Source organism: Thermobia domestica, chromosome 16, assembly GCF_964235325.1.
Source record: "Thermobia domestica chromosome 16, izTheDome1.hap1.1, whole genome shotgun sequence".
Lineage (NCBI taxonomy): Eukaryota > Metazoa > Arthropoda > Insecta > Zygentoma > Lepismatidae > Thermobia > Thermobia domestica.
The window spans coordinates 159,171,875-159,191,476 of NC_137469.1; the positions used below are offsets into that span (position 1 = coordinate 159,171,875).

The 19,602-nt window shown below is 33.6% G+C and overlaps 1 protein-coding gene across 6 annotated transcripts in view; it reads left to right on the plus strand.

Annotated features, from left to right (window-relative positions):
• Window positions 1–19,602, plus strand: part of LOC145673486 (lactadherin-like) — a 648,675-nt gene that overhangs the window by 354,205 nt on the left and 274,868 nt on the right. For 5 of the 6 annotated variants that reach the window (XM_081743233.1, XM_081743230.1, XM_081743234.1 and 2 more), the window contains one exon: window positions 11,688–11,762. In XM_081743233.1, coding sequence (XP_081599359.1) covers window positions 11,690–11,762 — 73 coding nt within the window. In that variant the 5' untranslated portion in view covers window positions 11,688–11,689. Of the gene's footprint in view, window positions 1–11,686; window positions 11,818–19,602 lie in introns of those variants that run through there. The other variant, XM_081743235.1, reaches the window with a different exon arrangement.

A 19,602-nucleotide genomic window follows, 5' to 3' on the forward strand; every position in this document is an offset into this window, starting at 1 on the left:
TAATATTGTACAATGATGAAACATGTATCAATCAATGTATCATATCTAACTGCACAAAATGACGTAGTTGAAGATAAATTCGGATGCGTAGTTTTTGAGAAAATCGAGAAAAATCTCATTTTTGTGTCACTAAGAAGTGTGTCGTTCGTTGTCCTCTTGACCTTGACATACATACTCTTACGTAATAGGGGAGACCGGGTATGGTTGTAACACTTTTTACATTTTTATCCATAACTAGACTTCAATTGAAGAAAAATACGAATTTTTGCACGTGATCGGAAGTTTGGACATCCTTCTCTCAAAATACCTAGCAAATATCAGATAATGTAAAGTACTTGCTGAGATATAGTGGAAAAACAAAGACTATCCAAATGTTACAACCAACCCCGACGTTGAGGTTGGTAGTAACAGTGATTGGGGTTCGTTATAACGCACTGTATCTTTGGTAAGTGGATACATTGCTATTACATATATTACAATATTAACACAAAATTAGATTATAAGATCGATATTTAATATGTTCCTCTGTTACGAGTTCAGAGAGAATACGTTAGAGAACTGTATGACTAATGAAAGTACTGTGCTTTTTTTTTACATGTATATACACCTGTATATATATAACTCTCTCTTCACATTGGAAATGTATCTTAGGAGCAAATGGATAGCTAGGTTTACAGTTTACAATATACATACAATAAAATAGCTAATAGTTTGATGAATGACCAGAATTGTATGATATATTTAGGTTTACTTTGCTTTTTACATATGAGATTTACCTAAAGAAATGTAACCCGAACTAACCTTGACATATTTCTTTTAACTTAAAAATGTCAACAGATCATTTGTTATAATAACCATAACATGAAACATAGTACTAGACCCTACGCACACCTATATTTTGACATCTACATCTGCTCTAGTACCCTATGCACTTCGACACTCAAATTTACACTTTCAGTTACCTAGTCTACTTTTACTTTTACCTACATTGAATCATTTGAATCACAGTTGTGACATTTGTATTCACCGTCACCGTGGTGCAGACAACATGAGCCCATCCATGACAAAAATTACATTGAATCCATTTCCCTCTTGGCGCACTTTTGGAAAGTAATTCACAACAAACTAGGCACATTGCGTTATCACTGTCTTGGTCAGATGACAAGATGAACCATATATTTCACTATTACAGATTAAAATTACATCTGCTTCAATAGAAAGGTAAAACTAGTATCCTTTATAGCAGCGGATACCTAGTAAACATTACGCTGTGTGTCGTTAAGTAGCTACATAACTTTTATAAGAGAATTGAAATACTTTTAAAAGAACGAAAGAGAGAGAGAGAGAGTTAAGTAGCTACATAACTTTTATAAGAGAATTGAAATACTTTTAAAAGAACGAAAGAGAGAGAGAGAGAGTTAAGTAGCTACATAACTTTTATAAGAGAATTGAAATACTTTTAAAAGAACGAAAGAGAGAGAGAGAGAGTTAAGTAGCTACATAACTTTTATAAGAGAATTGAAATACTTTTAAAAGAACGAAAGAGAGAGAGAGAGAGTTAAGTAGCTACATAACTTTTATAAGAGAATTGAAATACTTTTAAAAGAACGAAAGAGAGAGAGAGAGAGTTAAGTAGCTACATAACTTTTATAAGAGAATTGAAATACTTTTAAAAGAACGAAAGAGAGAGAGAGAGAGAGTTAAGTAGCTACATAACTTTTATAAGAGAATTGAAATACTTTTAAAAGAACGAAAGAGAGAGAGAGAGAGTTAAGTAGCTACATAACTTTTATAAGAGAATTGAAATACTTTTAAAAGAACGAAAGAGAGAGAGAGAGAGTTAAGTAGCTACATAACTTTTATAAGAGAATTGAAATACTTTTAAAAGAACGAAAGAGAGAGAGAGAGAGTTAAGTAGCTACATAACTTTTATAAGAGAATTGAAATACTTTTAAAAGAACGAAAGAGAGAGAGAGAGAGTTAAGTAGCTACATAACTTTTATAAGAGAATTGAAATACTTTTAAAAGAACGAAAGAGAGAGAGAGAGAGAGTTAAGTAGCTACATAACTTTTATAAGAGAATTGAAATACTTTTAAAAGAACGAAAGAGAGAGAGAGAGAGTTAAGTAGCTACATAACTTTTATAAGAGAATTGAAATACTTTTAAAAGAACGAAAGAGAGAGAGAGAGAGTTAAGTAGCTACATAACTTTTATAAGAGAATTGAAATACTTTTAAAAGAACGAAAGAGAGAGAGAGAGAGTTAAGTAGCTACATAACTTTTATAAGAGAATTGAAATACTTTTAAAAGAACGAAAGAGAGAGAGAGAGAGTTAAGTAGCTACATAACTTTTATAAGAGAATTGAAATACTTTTAAAAGAACGAAAGAGAGAGAGAGAGAGTTAAGTAGCTACATAACTTTTATAAGAGAATTGAAATACTTTTAAAAGAACGAAAGAGAGAGAGAGAGAGTTAAGTAGCTACATAACTTTTATAAGAGAATTGAAATACTTTTAAAAGAACGAAAGAGAGAGAGAGAGAGTTAAGTAGCTACATAACTTTTATAAGAGAATTGAAATACTTTTAAAAGAACGAAAGAGAGAGAGAGAGAGTTAAGTAGCTACATAACTTTTATAAGAGAATTGAAATACTTTTAAAAGAACGAAAGAGAGAGAGAGAGAGTTAAGTAGCTACATAACTTTTATAAGAGAATTGAAATACTTTTAAAAGAACGAAAGGGAGAGAGAGAGAGTTAAGTAGCTACATAACTTTTATAAGAGAATTGAAATACTTTTAAAAGAACGAAAGAGAGAGAGAGAGAGTTAAGTAGCTACATAACTTTTATAAGAGAATTGAAATACTTTTAAAAGAACGAAAGAGAGAGAGAGAGAGTTAAGTAGCTACATAACTTTTATAAGAGAATTGAAATACTTTTAAAAGAACGAAAGAGAGAGAGAGAGAGTTAAGTAGCTACATAACTTTTATAAGAGAATTGAAATACTTTTAAAAGAACGAAAGAGAGAGAGAGAGAGTTAAGTAGCTACATAACTTTTATAAGAGAATTGAAATACTTTTAAAAGAACGAAAGAGAGAGAGAGAGAGTTAAGTAGCTACATAACTTTTATAAGAGAATTGAAATACTTTTAAAAGAACGAAAGAGAGAGAGAGAGAGTTAAGTAGCTACATAACTTTTATAAGAGAATTGAAATACTTTTAAAAGAACGAAAGAGAGAGAGAGAGAGTTAAGTAGCTACATAACTTTTATAAGAGAATTGAAATACTTTTAAAAGAACGAAAGAGAGAGAGAGAGAGTTAAGTAGCTACATAACTTTTATAAGAGAATTGAAATACTTTTAAAAGAACGAAAGAGAGAGAGAGAGAGTTAAGTAGCTACATAACTTTTATAAGAGAATTGAAATACTTTTAAAAGAACGAAAGAGAGAGAGAGAGAGTTAAGTAGCTACATAACTTTTATAAGAGAATTGAAATACTTTTAAAAGAACGAAAGAGAGAGAGAGAGAGTTAAGTAGCTACATAACTTTTATAAGAGAATTGAAATACTTTTAAAAGAACGAAAGAGAGAGAGAGAGAGAGTTAAGTAGCTACATAACTTTTATAAGAGAATTGAAATACTTTTAAAAGAACGAAAGAGAGAGAGAGAGAGAGTTAAGTAGCTACATAACTTTTATAAGAGAATTGAAATACTTTTAAAAGAACGAAAGAGAGAGAGAGAGAGTTAAGTAGCTACATAACTTTTATAAGAGAATTGAAATACTTTTAAAAGAACGAAAGAGAGAGAGAGAGAGTTAAGTAGCTACATAACTTTTATAAGAGAATTGAAATACTTTTAAAAGAACGAAAGAGAGAGAGAGAGAGTTAAGTAGCTACATAACTTTTATAAGAGAATTGAAATACTTTTAAAAGAACGAAAGAGAGAGAGAGAGAGTTAAGTAGCTACATAACTTTTATAAGAGAATTGAAATACTTTTAAAAGAACGAAAGAGAGAGAGAGAGAGTTAAGTAGCTACATAACTTTTATAAGAGAATTGAAATACTTTTAAAAGAACGAAAGAGAGAGAGAGAGAGAGTTAAGTAGCTACATAACTTTTATAAGAGAATTGAAATACTTTTAAAAGAACGAAAGAGAGAGAGAGAGAGTTAAGTAGCTACATAACTTTTATAAGAGAATTGAAATACTTTTAAAAGAACGAAAGAGAGAGAGAGAGAGTTAAGTAGCTACATAACTTTTATAAGAGAATTGAAATACTTTTAAAAGAACGAAAGAGAGAGAGAGAGAGAGTTAAGTAGCTACATAACTTTTATAAGAGAATTGAAATACTTTTAAAAGAACGAAAGAGAGAGAGAGAGAGAGTTAAGTAGCTACATAACTTTTATAAGAGAATTGAAATACTTTTAAAAGAACGAAAGAGAGAGAGAGAGAGAGTTAAGTAGCTACATAACTTTTATAAGAGAATTGAAATACTTTTAAAAGAACGAAAGAGAGAGAGAGAGAGAGTTAAGTAGCTACATAACTTTTATAAGAGAATTGAAATACTTTTAAAAGAACGAAAGAGAGAGAGAGAGAGAGTTAAGTAGCTACATAACTTTTATAAGAGAATTGAAATACTTTTAAAAGAACGAAAGAGAGAGAGAGAGAGAGTTAAGTAGCTACATAACTTTTATAAGAGAATTGAAATACTTTTAAAAGAACGAAAGAGAGAGAGAGAGAGAGTTAAGTAGCTACATAACTTTTATAAGAGAATTGAAATACTTTTAAAAGAACGAAAGAGAGAGAGAGAGAGAGTTAAGTAGCTACATAACTTTTATAAGAGAATTGAAATACTTTTAAAAGAACGAAAGAGAGAGAGAGAGAGAGTTAAGTAGCTACATAACTTTTATAAGAGAATTGAAATACTTTTAAAAGAACGAAAGAGAGAGAGAGAGAGAGTTAAGTAGCTACATAACTTTTATAAGAGAATTGAAATACTTTTAAAAGAACGAAAGAGAGAGAGAGAGAGAGTTAAGTAGCTACATAACTTTTATAAGAGAATTGAAATACTTTTAAAAGAACGAAAGAGAGAGAGAGAGAGAGTTAAGTAGCTACATAACTTTTATAAGAGAATTGAAATACTTTTAAAAGAACGAAAGAGAGAGAGAGAGAGTTAAGTAGCTACATAACTTTTATAAGAGAATTGAAATACTTTTAAAAGAACGAAAGAGAGAGAGAGAGAGTTAAGTAGCTACATAACTTTTATAAGAGAATTGAAATACTTTTCAAAGAACGAAAGAGAGAGAGAGAGGGAAAACAATGTTCATGTAACAGAATTACTATTTAGGTAAACAATTTTCAAGTAAATAATACAAACTTAATTACATATGCATTGTTTTACTCTGTGGGGGCTGGTTGTAACAGCGTTACAACCAGACTCATGTTTTTTGTTACAACCAACCTCATACTGCGATAGCCATCTTTGCCGGAGTACTTGCAAAATTGTATTGATTCTGTGTTTGGTTTCTGTACGTAAACAAATACTCATTAGTATCCTTTTTAATATTTTAACAAATTATCTAAATGTTTCGCACACATATTGTAATATTACATATTTTCAGGGATATAGAAAATTTACTTACCTGCCCAAAAAACACCAAAACCGCGATAACTTCAAGACGAACACGCGTTACTTCACACAAAAAAAGTGACTAAACGTGCATGAAGGGCTTGTGTTTTGACCGGAACATGAACCACATCTAGTGATTAGCGTAGAAACTACTCGCTTTGTTACAACCAAAACGTGTTACAACCATACCCGGTCTCCCTATTGGAACGCATACTGCTATCAGTGACGCACCTAACCGTAATAGTTATGCTCATTCTTCTTGTAAATGAATAAATTTGAAATTCGTCATCCGAAGTAAATGTAAGAATTTATGTGAGGTCTCTCTTTTAACATGTTCACTGAATACGGTTTCGAACATGTAAAGCTCTTTGGTTTCTTTATCTTCTAAACAACACATCAGAATTAACGAACGCTGCAACGGAAATACTTGATATTGTTGATACAATGAGTACCGGATCAAGTGTAGTTGTTCAGAATACACTTAAAACCGTAGGTATTGACACATGTAGCTGGGCGACTGTCTAAGATCATAAGTCTAAGGACTGCTTTTGTGTGAGCAGATTATTGTTGTTACTCGTTTCTGACAGTGGTAGGCCGCTTACTCATGAAGCGAAATGAGATGAAATGAAATGTTTCAGTTTTACGTCCATTGATTATGCTCCGTAGGCTAAAAGAGACAGTGACTATGAGAATAAATGAAATTATGTAATAAAGAAAGTGGGAGGAAAGGGGAGAACCCGAGAAATCCCACGGACACCGTCTTTGTCTACCACAAAGTCCACTTGGCGCGACCTGGGATTGAAACCAGGGACTTTTCTATTGCGATATTGCAGTATGTTGTCAATATACTCGTATATTGTGATCAAATACACTTCTATTTCCATTAAAAAAATAGAATGCTATTTACTTCAATATATATATATATATATATATATATATATATATATATATATATATATATATATATATATATATATATATATATTATTTCACTTTGATTCAAATTTTATAACATCGAAGCTGTAGTAACTAAGATATATCAAATTATAAGTTAAAAGTACTCTTTGGAATAATTTCAAAATGACAGTTGCCCGATATTGTCCAATAAGTGTTTTATAAACTTTTGATACGTTGCCATCCTCAGTTATTTGCTTCATAATGAATAAACATTTCTTTTACAATTTTTTGAAAAGTAAATTTTAAATTGGCTGACCTACGACTTGTTAATTGATCTTCCTGCTGCTAAGCTACTAGTTTGGAAAGAAGTATAAACTAATGTTTTATTCGACTGTTAAGAAAAAGATGATTTCACAATATAAATTAGTTAATCACAATGAGTATAAACAATTTTAGAACATTTTAGAAATTTGTAAATTGAATTATCTCATTTGTAATTAACTGTATGTAGTAATGCGATTCTTGAGGCAGATATCTTTCAATTACTTCGGACATTTGTACATTTTCCAATATGGCGAAAGAAGTTGTGGGACTTTAGTATGTCATTTAAATAATCTTTTTCAACACCTATGTCAAATTTTAACTTGTTAATAAAACCGTAGCATCAGAATTTTTTTAAAAAATAAAACAAATTAAAACAGAAAGTAATACTGATGGCAGTTGTTTGAATTTTGTGTCCTGACACATTATATTTGTATGTAGGCTACATTCTGTCCACTGTGTAAGATGACAACTCGTATATTTAGCAACATCTGCGACGCTGATATGCAATAAATAAAAGACCAGAAGTTACTTCTTGCTAAAGAAGAAAATTTCTAACAACTTAGACACTTTTTTTATGTTAGATGCGAAAAGTATTGAAGTGAATCAGTGTCTAGTTATCATGTGGAAAGGTTCTTCACGCTTCTCTCTTCGTAATTTACGTAAAAACGTGATCAAAGCATGTAATAAAAATGTTGTAGTCCTCCTACGTTTTGGACAGTTTTCTGAAAACGTGCTGCAGAAGAATTGGCGCGTGTGAGAAACACAATTATGCTGTAAGAGCAATTGTGGCAGTTCCTCCAACGTTGCAGTATGTGATAAATGTTGAAATGAATTTATGGCTACTTAACAAACATCATTTAAAGAGGAGCTGTAGTGAGGAAACGGCGTCTTTGAAAAAGATTCCCATTTGATTCAGACTGATGAAGGATCAGAATAGTCACGATTTCATTGCTGCTTTTCCTCTTACTCGTTTCTCATGAAGAACACGTGCGGCACTGAAATTCATTCGAATCGTTATCGACAGTTACATCCAACATGATTTATTTGCTTCAGCAAAACGAAATGGTCTCGTTTTGCATTGCTTGCTAATGCTAGTGCATATACTTAACTTGCAGTATTGATACCTATTAGAAACTGAGAACATATATTTTTAACATAAACAAAACCCACTTACATTTAGAAGTAAAATTTTGATTTGAAGAGAAATCTCTTTGGTCATTCGAGAAAGGAAAATGTCAAAATAGCAGTTGCCAAACTTTTGGTTTCAAGAACTAAAGCTATTTACATAATTCATTTATGCGGTATTCATTCATTCATTTAAAAATATGACCCCCACACATTACTGTTTGAAATGCCTTGTTTTCGTATCAACATATAAAATTATTCTTGATTCTTTGTGTGCGGATTATCCAGCATTTGGATTATTAGTGCAGAGTTGTATTAATATCATTATTTACTTTGGTAAAAGTGTTTCAAAGGTTGAAACAACAAATTTCTATACGTGTGACCTGAGCTCTTACAGCTAGCAGCGCGTGCGCCATGAACACCAAGAAGCGTAACAAAAATATAGTATAAACACAACACTAGAAAAATTTATGAACTTCTATATTCATGGCAAAGAAGCCTTTAGGAGGAAGAAAAGTCTGTTTTGTGGGACCTTGAAGAAAGAGTTGAGAAAAAAAAACTTATAAAAAGCTTCGCGTGGAGTGTTGTACTGTATAGGGCGGAAACATGGACCTTACGCAAAAATGATGAAAAAGAACTGGAAGCCTAAGAAATGTGGGTGTGGAAAAGAATGGAAAGAATTAGTTGGGTCGATCGGAAAATGAATGAGAGGAATGGTGGGGAAGAAAAGAACACTTTTTAGATATCATTGAGAAGAGGAAGAGAAACTGGTTGGGACATTCCTTAAGAAGAAATTGTATCATGAGGGACGTCCTAGAGTATATGGTGGCAGGAAAGAGAGGGAGGGGGCGAAGGAGACTACAATTAATGGATGATATTAAAACAGAAAGATCATACGTGAAGTCGAAGAGGTTAGCGGAGGACCGTGGAGCATGGAAGCTCCTCAGCTGCTGCAAATGACCTGCCAGTAAGGGCAGAATACCTATGATGATGATGATGATATTTATTATTTTCTTATGCTAAACCGTTATTGCGGCAAACTAATAAACATGTCCAATTATTCGTGCTTTCTGTTTATTTGTGTCGCTTGATACGGGATTAGCTTCAACTATACGGAGTTTGCTGTAAATGGAACAAGTATAAATCACCTTTGGTGAATTGTGAGATTTTCCCAAACCAAAATATTCTGGTATTTACATTCCTAATACCTTAGAGAGAATATGGCTTTCAACAGAGATGAATGGCTGACAATAATAATAATGCATTTAGTTCTTTTGAAATGTGAATGTGGGAAGACATGAGAAAATATCGAACTGAAATGGAAAACCAATAAGGAAATTCTAGAAACAGGAAACAAAAATAATAATATTGTAAGTGATTTAAAGAGGTAAACGAAGTGCTTAGTACATTATTCATCAAGTTGCAGAAGATTTAAGATAGGGAGAAAGACTATAATTGATGAAAATCGTATATTTGATAAATTTGTAAATAATATTGTTTTTTTGAGCAGTAAACACTAAAAAAATAGTTTTTAGAAAGCTGAAAATATATATGTACAAACATTCTTTTATATTATTTATGAGCGCCCAACAAATATTCATTGCATATTGGAAATGACATTTTATACTTTGTAAATATTTATTGCATATGATATACTAAATATTTCATCATATATCTATTATATATATATGATGAGAACATATTAGATGAAATCTTTCATTAAATTTGAAAGAAATGTTGTGCAAAAATATATATTCATTGTTTAAGAATATTAAATTTCACTGATTCATATATCAAGTACTTAACTATTTTCTTGCAAGCTGCATTTTTGTAGATATTAATTTTGTGCTTTATTAAAAAAAAAATCTTTTACATAAAGACACGATAAACTGAATGGAAAGAAAATATTGTGCAAAATACACACTAAAAATATCAATAATAATAATAAAGCGCTTAAAACCAGAAAATAATCAATTACTATTATCTAAAAAAAATGAAATTTGTGCCAAGCCAAACAAATTAGTACCTAATATACAGTTAGTTTGAATGACAATTTTATGAGGCATTAATATATTTGGCATGGTTCAAACTTCAGAAATTTTATAGATAATAGAATGAATTATTTTCTGGTTTTAAACTTTTAACCATCCAGTGCATGGTTTTAGCATTTGGCTACGTTTTGTACATTTTACTATAGCCGCAATAGTACAACTCCAAACGGCTATATCATGCTCTTGTGGTCCTAATTGTATTTTTTTTTTCATTAAATCTCATGTACTTGAATTTTGGTAGCGTGTAAACACTGTGTTAATGTAAAAAGAAAAAATAATTTCAAATATTCATGCACTATGAGGTTAATTATTGCTATTTTCTGCTCTTGAGTGCTTTTATTATTTTCTGCTTTTTAGTGCTTTTGTTGGTCGGTTAATATTTATACAGTTACTAAACTCGGTGACACTGTCTACGTGATTCCAATATAGGCTTCAAAACTATGGGAATTCAATACTCAAACTTGAAGTAATAAATCTATAACTATTGGTAGTAATAGATTAATAGAACCTGTTCTTCAGATGCGGAATCCATATGAAAGAAACATTACTCACTATGCCGTCTGTTTTTGTCCTATGGCGAATAAAGGTTGAAACCGGAAGTCATTATTTGACCACTTCAGGATTAAATAAATGGATACAGAAGGAGATAGATGCTACACTTAGGAAGCTGAATCGATTCCAAGAAAACTGCATCTCTTACCTTTTTACTCTACAGTAACCAGCATTTAAACCGGAAGTAGCAGTAAATTTAATCACTTCCTGTTTTGGTGGAGTGTAGCGGGTTGCGATTGTATGTTCCCTTGACACGGTGAATCGATTGAAGAAAACATTTTGTCACTATGTGTTACCATTTTTGATCTATAGCGATAAATGTTGAAACTGAAAAGCGACAACAACAAAACCACTTCCGGTTGAGTTGAGTTGATTTTGAGTTCAACCTCCCGTTCAGCAGCGAGGTAGCTCCAAAACTATGGAACCTACTGTAGTCGGGCCAAGATTCACTTAGGAAGTAATATATACCCTATTCAAATAGCTAAGTTTCAGAATCCTGCGGTACTTCCACAACAATTTTTATAGAGTTAGTTGCTGCGTACTTCAAATTAAATGACCGTACCCAAACTCCCTCTATAAAAATTGTTGTGTGAGTACTTTAGGATTCTGAAACATGTGTTTTTGGATAATGCACATATTAATTCCATAAGTGAAGTCTTGACTCGCCTATGGTAGGTTCCATAATTTTGGAGCTATGGACCTTTAAAGTTCATTTGTATTTTTTGTTTTATGCGGCCTATAACTCCGATAGGAAGCATTTATGCATCCAGGTTGGTCTATACTTTTTGTCTTAGCTTAGTGTGAGAAATCAGCTTCCAAACGTTATCGGTGTTGTTTTGAAACACCCTATATAAACAGTTTAATATTGAAAATTGAGATTACGGATTAATATACTATATTTACATATACTTTAATAATATATTTATACTAAAACAAACAATGGAGCCAAAATGGCCTATTGCACACCATACGAAAAATTTATTGAACTTGTAGCAAAGAATGAACGAAAAAATGAACTGAAACCCGTTATTTTTATTGTTATTATTGTTATAATATTGTTGTTTTACGTATTATTATTGTTATGATAACTAATAAAGTATTTGTATTTTTGATATCGCAGACATGAGTCGGGAGACGTTGCTGCTTCTGCTGTGCGAGGTCCTGCAACTGCTCCACCTGGTTCTCTTGGCAACAGGTGAGGTCATCCTTCATTCGCAAAAACTAACTGGGAGAAACATTCCCAACAAAAGGTGAATGGCCATGCTTTTCTTTACGCAAAGTTGCATGTCATTTCCAGCTTGTGCTATAGGGGTAGTAGCTAATGGAAATAACAGCATATAATGTATACCTAGATAGTACTGTGTAGTAGCGTTTGAGCTGAGTGAGCTCAGTTGACAACTAATTCCTTGACAACTCAGTTGAATTACTTCCAGAAATTGTCAGCAACTCAGTTGAACTGCTGACAATTTCTGGAAGTAATTCAACAACACACACGAGGGCTGATCAGAAAGTAAGATTACAAAGCGTGTAAATATTATTTCATACAACCAATACAGCCAACAGATTATATATATATTAGGTTACTTTTCGACATGGTCTCCATATTGGTTGAGGCACTTGAAGACTCCCTCCTGGTAAAAATCCCTTGTGTTTCAACCACGTTGTTACGAAGTGTTTCACCTCCTCATCTGAAGCGAAGTGAAGTCCTCCTACGGGCTCCTTCAAGTGAGGCAACAGGTGAAAGTCGCTTGGAGCGAGGTCTGGACTGTAGGAAGGATAGTCGATGATGTCTCAGCGAAACTGCTTCAACAGTGTGGTAGCCTTCTGGTCTGTACACGGGTGCTCTTTGTCGTGAAGAAAGATCTTTGTGAAACTTTCGACATCAGTCTGCGACATAGTGACGAGACATGAGTCTCTCTCCGTAAATCTCTACCAGCTGCCGGTAGATTTAATACATGTTTCGCCCACAGAAGTCGAATAACTGAGCAGACCTCTTCGCGAGACCAGTTTTCCAAAAGAGACGCCATTTGTATTTACTTACAGCTAGCGCTGTAGACGGCAGGTGGCTAAAACTTTGCACAGTTACTAACTAAATGTATAAAAATTACCGCACACTCTTCATTCTTCTATAACAGACAAAGGTCCAGAAATATTTACCTTGTAATCTTAGTTTCTAGTCCTCCCTCGTATTTCACGTGAGGAAATTTTGGACTTTCTTCCGAAAGTCTCCCTTAAATGTGTTTTCTCAATGTTAAAACTTAGCCAAATCAGTTTCTTCAACACGAAAACGAAGATAGCTACATAAACATGGGAAGCATGATCACAATATTAAAAACGCTGGACACGTTTTGTACTGAAATGCATATAAATATGCTGCTCGTAGAAAAGAAACCTCCATTTCCGTTCCTTTTCCATGTTTTTGAACAGTTCAAGTATCTTCACTATTCTTCCTTCACATTTCTGATGTTAGTTTTTGCAAATAACCGCAGTAACAAACAATACAATAATTTTGAGAAGTGAGACATTCAGTATTTTCAAAATACTGTTGAATGTACTAATATTAGCTTTGAATCCATTTCATGTAGTGCAGTAATTTAAATGCCAGATAATTACGTCGTCACAATCTACGCATCCAAATACACCGTGAGCATAAAGTCCTGCCCTGATTATAAAAATTTATTACGGAATAACCGTTGGACAGAATAATGTAAATTCTGGTCCGCTACATAGGCTAGTATTACACGTTTTTTTAAAGATCAATAGATGGCACTAGTGCTACCCAAGAGTGACGCAGTACGTTACTTGGCGCGCGCGGGTTAGTTGGCGAAATGGCATCGAAGCAGGAGAAAGTGCAATCCGTGCTGTGGTATCACGAAAGCAAATCGATCATCAGTAACATAAATAACGTATGTGGTCTTTAAAATAACTTGTAATACTAACCTATGTAACTGACCAGTATTTACATTATTATGTCAAACGGTTCTTCTGTAATAAATTTTTGTAATCAGGGCAAGACTTTATGGTCACCCTGTAGATTATAAAGAAAGGATCTGAAAACAATTACTTCATTTATTTTGTGAATAGTATCTCGCTAATTTCTAAATTTTTAAAATATACTTTTTAAGTTTTTACTAACATTCAGAAAATGGCGGAGAGAGTAGTGAAAAGTGTTCAGCCGACAAAGAAAAGGATATATTTCTCGAGTACGACTCGACAATGAAAGGAAAAGGAATAACATGAACACAAGAAAATTAAACATTTTTTTCTTTCTGTATTAATAGCACAATATAAATCTTATAACAATAGTAACTACTAGAGTTCATAAATTTGCAACACTGTTTTAGTTCGCATATTTTCCGTCTATCTTGTCATTTGTGGCGCACTATACCAGTGTTACAGTGCCACCACGTGAAGGACTTTGATAATTTTAGCGTTATATTCTATGGACACATTAGAATTTTGTATCCTGAGCGTTATACTAACCCGATAACCTCAACAATACTGCAGCTAGTGTATCAAGCATGGCTGATATTCGTAATCACTCCCATAGAAATACAAGGGGAATTGATTTTTGATTGTTTATATCTTTTGATCAACTGAATGGATCTCCCCCATCAAACAAAATCGATTTATAACTTTTGATAGTGATTCATCAGTTACGTATTTCTTGAGTTTTTGTGTTTGCCGGGTGGACACATGGGCAAAGTAAATATATGAAGAACTTTTGTTAAACAAAACTCGTTTAAAATAAGCAAATATATAAAATTCATTTATGAAAACATTCCAAAATGTTCATTACGTAGAAACCTAACAGCACAAATTTCAGTCTCATACTATTTAAGACTTTGGAGCGGCATTCCTCAATATATGATTAACCAGTATCTTTTATTCATATATCTTATTATTAATGCCCACTTCCTCTGTAATATGCGAAATTTCGACTCCTTTCTTCTCAACTTATCAGTGATAAATGAAACGTAATGATTAAAGATCTTGTAATCGCTCAGCTCAACTATTATATTTTAATTCATTATAATGACCAATCACTCTAACGAGACAAAGATAAAAGCTAATTCGCTCAATATGCCGTCCTATGTCGTGTCCCATTCGTGTCATAATTCACGAAGTTTCTTTCACATTGAAAATTCATTGGATTGTGTTTCGTAACTCTCACATGCAGCCCCGTATTTTGGCCTTATATATTGTGTGCACTTGTGCTCTAAATAATTTGCCGCCCCCTCCCGCACAAACAAGTCTCAAACAAGGAAACAAGCAGTGATTTTGCAAACATAGCAGCTCTTGTTGAGTAGCAGTTTAGGTATTACAAGTTACAAAAGTTATAACGTAATTTTAAATGTTGTAATTCTCTCAATGATAATTGTGATGTGATGTTCTGCTCGAATGTAGGTGTTTGACTCGACGGTCCCTGGGCAAGGTGAAACCATGGTAGTTTGCCATTGCCTTCCATGGAATGATGATGATGATGTACTAAGGACGGGATCTACAGCTTCACTTGGGATCCGAAGCACTTGTGTCCACCGGGAATCGAACCCGGGGCACCTTGATTACAAGGCAATGAGCTTAACCATTCATCCATTGGGAACACGTTCAATTAATTCTTAATCAACCGTTATGTCATTTTTATATCTCATGATTTCATTTGAATTATGATCGAATTTCTTAAATATTTACTCTTATCAATGTAATAGTAAAATATGGAATTAAAATACTAGGCAGTTTTTGACATTGTTGATTTTGAACTTACCACATAATTATAAAGTTTATAGTGAGTTGAGTAAAAAGCATTTTATAAAACTTTATATGTAATGTTTTTAAGCTACTTGAATGAATAAGATAAACTCTTTCCAAAGTATTTTCAAAATAAACTTTTTATCATGTAAGGTATATTTTTTCTTTTCGCATGTTTTAGGTTATTTGAATAATAGAAAAACTTCCCAAAGTATTTGCAAAAAAAAAAAAAAAAAAAATCGTTTTTATCCTGTATGCGTTTTCTCATGTTGTAAGATTTCCGAAAAAAAAAAATACTCTTCCCAAAGTACCTAGGTATATGCAAAGAAACTGTTTTCTCCTTTCCATGTTTTTTTCTTTTCTCATATGTTTTAGGTTACTTAAATAATAATAATAAAAAAAACGCACTTACGCAGGACTTTGCGGGTTGCTAGTTTTAAATATTACTTGTTGTGAATCTTTTTTTAAAAAAATCCAAAATTTTGGCGCTTCCTAAATTCTCCCGCCCTTTGCTCGAGCACAGAATAGGACTTACCTAAATACGGCCCTGCTCACATGACGTGTCGTGCTATTCCCCTACCATGCCCCGAGAGAACCGTCTTGAAGAGAAACCACCCCGGTTGCGAGCGACTCGACGGCCATAATGCTTCTTCTTTTCTCTGGGTACTCGAAAACGACCCGACATTTATCCTCCAACTTTGTAAGTCCTTGTAAATAGAAGTATTTTGTTTGCTGCTGTAAGCACTCATTTGGACCATCAGTTGCCGCTTGAACACTGAAAACGGCAACCTTTGAGATGTTTTTTGAGAATCGGGAACAGATGATAATCGGATGGAGCTAGATCAGACAAATAAGGAGGATGAGACAACACTTGAAACTCTAGGGTGGCCAATGTGTCCTGTGTTTCCGGTGAACGCCGTGTGTGAGAAGGCGTCGTTGCTGCGTCAGAAGTTTGGGGATCCACTTTGCTGCAACTTTCCCCATATTCAGATCATTATGAATAATGGTACAAATTCTTTCACGTGATATGCTCAAACATGTAGCAATTCTTTCAGCTGAAAAAAATTAGACGATCTTCCATTATCATGTCCTGGATGGCTTGCACATTTTCGGCAACAGACACAAAAACAGGCCTGCCATTTGATCTCGCACTTTCAAGATCAAAGTGGACAGTTCTGAGGTTTGCCACCCAGTGTTTGACAGTTGCATGTGACGGCTCACGGTCTCCTAAAGTTTGTTTCACTTCATCGTAGATCTGCGTTGCACCTTTGCCTCAGAGGAAGAGAAACTTCATGACGGTCGTATGCTCCTCTGGATTGAAGCTTGCTGGAGGTCCAGCCATGTTTACTTCTGAAATGAAAAAGAAAAGCATGTTAACATCATAGAACACTGCATTTAGCAACATAGTCTACACAGATCCTGCCCTATATACCCTGCTAATATCAGCTTCACAGCTCAATTTTTTCTTGGTAAGGCTCACTTTATCAGCATTCTCCCTCCCCCGTATTACTGATTAAGGTTACGTTTGGATAAGTAAATAGTAACTGTTATCAAACGTGTATACTGGATTTAATTCTTGGTTTATTACAACTATTATATAGTTACTATTTATGATTATAATTAGTAAAACCAGTGGCTGATCTATCCCGGGGCCGGGGGGCCTGCGCCCTCCAGTTTTTTGTGACAAAAGAAATAGAAGCTATTAATTATATATTTTTGAAAGCTTATAGTAAACTCATAATACACCTAACATAATTTGGGATCTGGCTAGCCCCCCGAGTTTGTACCTTCTAGATGCGCTCTGAGTAAAATTATTTCCAAATTAAACATAGCGCAGGGAGCTTCTGTCCCTCGACCGGTGGCGGGGTGTTTAATCTAACTGGATACAACCAGGCCCGTATTTAGGTAAGTGCTATTCTGTGCTCGAGCACAGGGCGGCAGAATTTAGGGAGCGGCAAAATTTTGGATTACTTTTTAAGATTCACAATAAAGTAATATTCAAAATTAGCAATCTGCAGAATCCCGCGCAAGCGCGAGAAAATATGTGTTTAAATTGCTCTAATTACAGTACTTACTAATTATCTAGCCTTACCTGACTATATTTATGAGGTGAGGATGAACTTGAACATCATGAAAACTGATACCGTTGATCTCAGCGACCTCGAAAACTATGAATTCAACACTAATATCTGTCGTTTTCGATTACTTTTAAAATCTCGTCCCCTCAGTGGGGCGTGAAATATGACCTTGAAGTTGAATTGGATTAAAACTATCACTATTCATCTCAGCGACCCCAAAAACTATGAATTCAACTCTAATATAGGTCGTTTTCTGGGGGCGGCTAATTTTGTGCGGAGGCGGCACATTATTTAGAGCACAGGGGCGCACAATATATAAATACGGGCCTGGGTATAACACACGTTGCAATGTCCACCTTTGGACGCCTTTGGTTCTTGAACATAAACTGCTTAACACTTAGATCAGTATCCATAACGATGGTGCTCTGTGAGGTCATCTCTCGCTCCTATCTCCGAAAACCTTGAAGACCAGGCCAGAGTATGAAGCTTCCGAGATAATCCTCTGACAAGACTAAAATAAAAGCAAGTGTTGACTACTAATTGAGGGTATTATGTCAAAAAGATTGCTACAAATATTTTATGTGTCTTTATGTATTCCCAAGAGTAATTTTATAGGAAAATCATTGTGCATTACTTCCTCTATTCTCAAAAATTGCTACGCGCCGAATCGAATGACCTGAGATGCTGGTTGGCTAAAACAACACGAAATATAGTAATCGAGTTCTATTTGCTCGAGAAGGCTACTCGTCGAACACTGTATCACATTTGCTATTATTGTAGATCATTTCTTATTTTCTCATTCTCTCTAGAGAGCTCCATCGTGGTTATATGAATCGTGGTTCCGACGTCATTAGCGCAGGAAACTTAGGTTTGATTTCCAGTGAGAGTCCATGTTCTTTGGATTCCACGTTAAGCTGTGGATTCACGTCTCATATAGCCTTGGTGGTGAAAGTCATGTTCAGCTTCGAACTAAACAAGTAACCCATTTACCCTACGAAACACAAATATGAGATGTTAAATCAGTGGCGTATTCACGATTTTGTTTCGGGGAGGCTTTGCTAACTTTCGGCGGTGGCTTTGCCTGAAAATGTGAAAATTCTGCAAGATATTTCATATACTTTACTATAGTAAGATTTCGGGGGGGCTTAAGCCCGGAAGCCCCCTAAATACGGCACTGTGTTAAATATAGTAAAAGAATAACTAATCAAAACAGCAATAAATTTTCTCGTTGGTCATCGTCTTAATGTTAATAGTTCTTTTTTTCTTTCTTTCTTTTTTTTTTTTAAAGAAAAGAGAAACATGCTATGCGGTAAGTATATATCGGCCTAACTGTAAACTTAACTACAATTCAAGTTATAAAACTGAATTTGAACTAATTCCCTGTATTGAAAAATGTTTCAAAATGTGTATCGCAGTGATACACTATATAGTAGTGCTGGTCACGTTTATTATATTGAAATAAGAAAAGGAAAACCAAAAAAGGAAAATAAAGCTGTTGAGATGTTCAGAAAACTTTGGCTGTTTATCCTCTTTAAGAGACTTCTTGCTTATAGAAGCAGGTTTTGTTAACCCTTTGACTACCAATTTGTTTAAATGTGAATATTCTTTCATATGTACATGTACGACACCTTTAATGTGGGATATTCCTGACATCTGTACACAGTTTTGGAAACTAAACACAGTCTCCTGGTCACATCTCAACAGATAAAAGAACAACGTTTTTTTTTTTTCTAAACAAAAAATCCCAACTTTGTGTGAATTATTCACATGGGACACAGTTTGCAGGGTGAACCAAAAGTAATAGCTATTTTTAAATATCAGTCAATACTTCTGAGCTTTAATACTCACTCTTCCGGATGAGGCATTGATGGAAAAGTGTTGTTCTTAATAAATTATGTACTTTATATACAAATCTTTGGTTTCTAGTTGAATTAAACATTTCGAACCATCATGGTGACCCTTGATGCAACTTTACTACCAAGACATCTATAAGGCTTTTCAAAGTAAGATTTTAAAAAGTACAAGTACAAAAGCAGATTTTTATACACAAGACTTGACAAATAAGAAAAAATAATCAAGAAATAAGTTTCAGTTTTGAACGATCAAAAATTCTGTCAGTAAATAAATCACAAAAACGTATCTACAACAATAATTTTATCACATCTACTTTACTGAGTAATATATTGCTTAACAGTTAAATAGAATTAT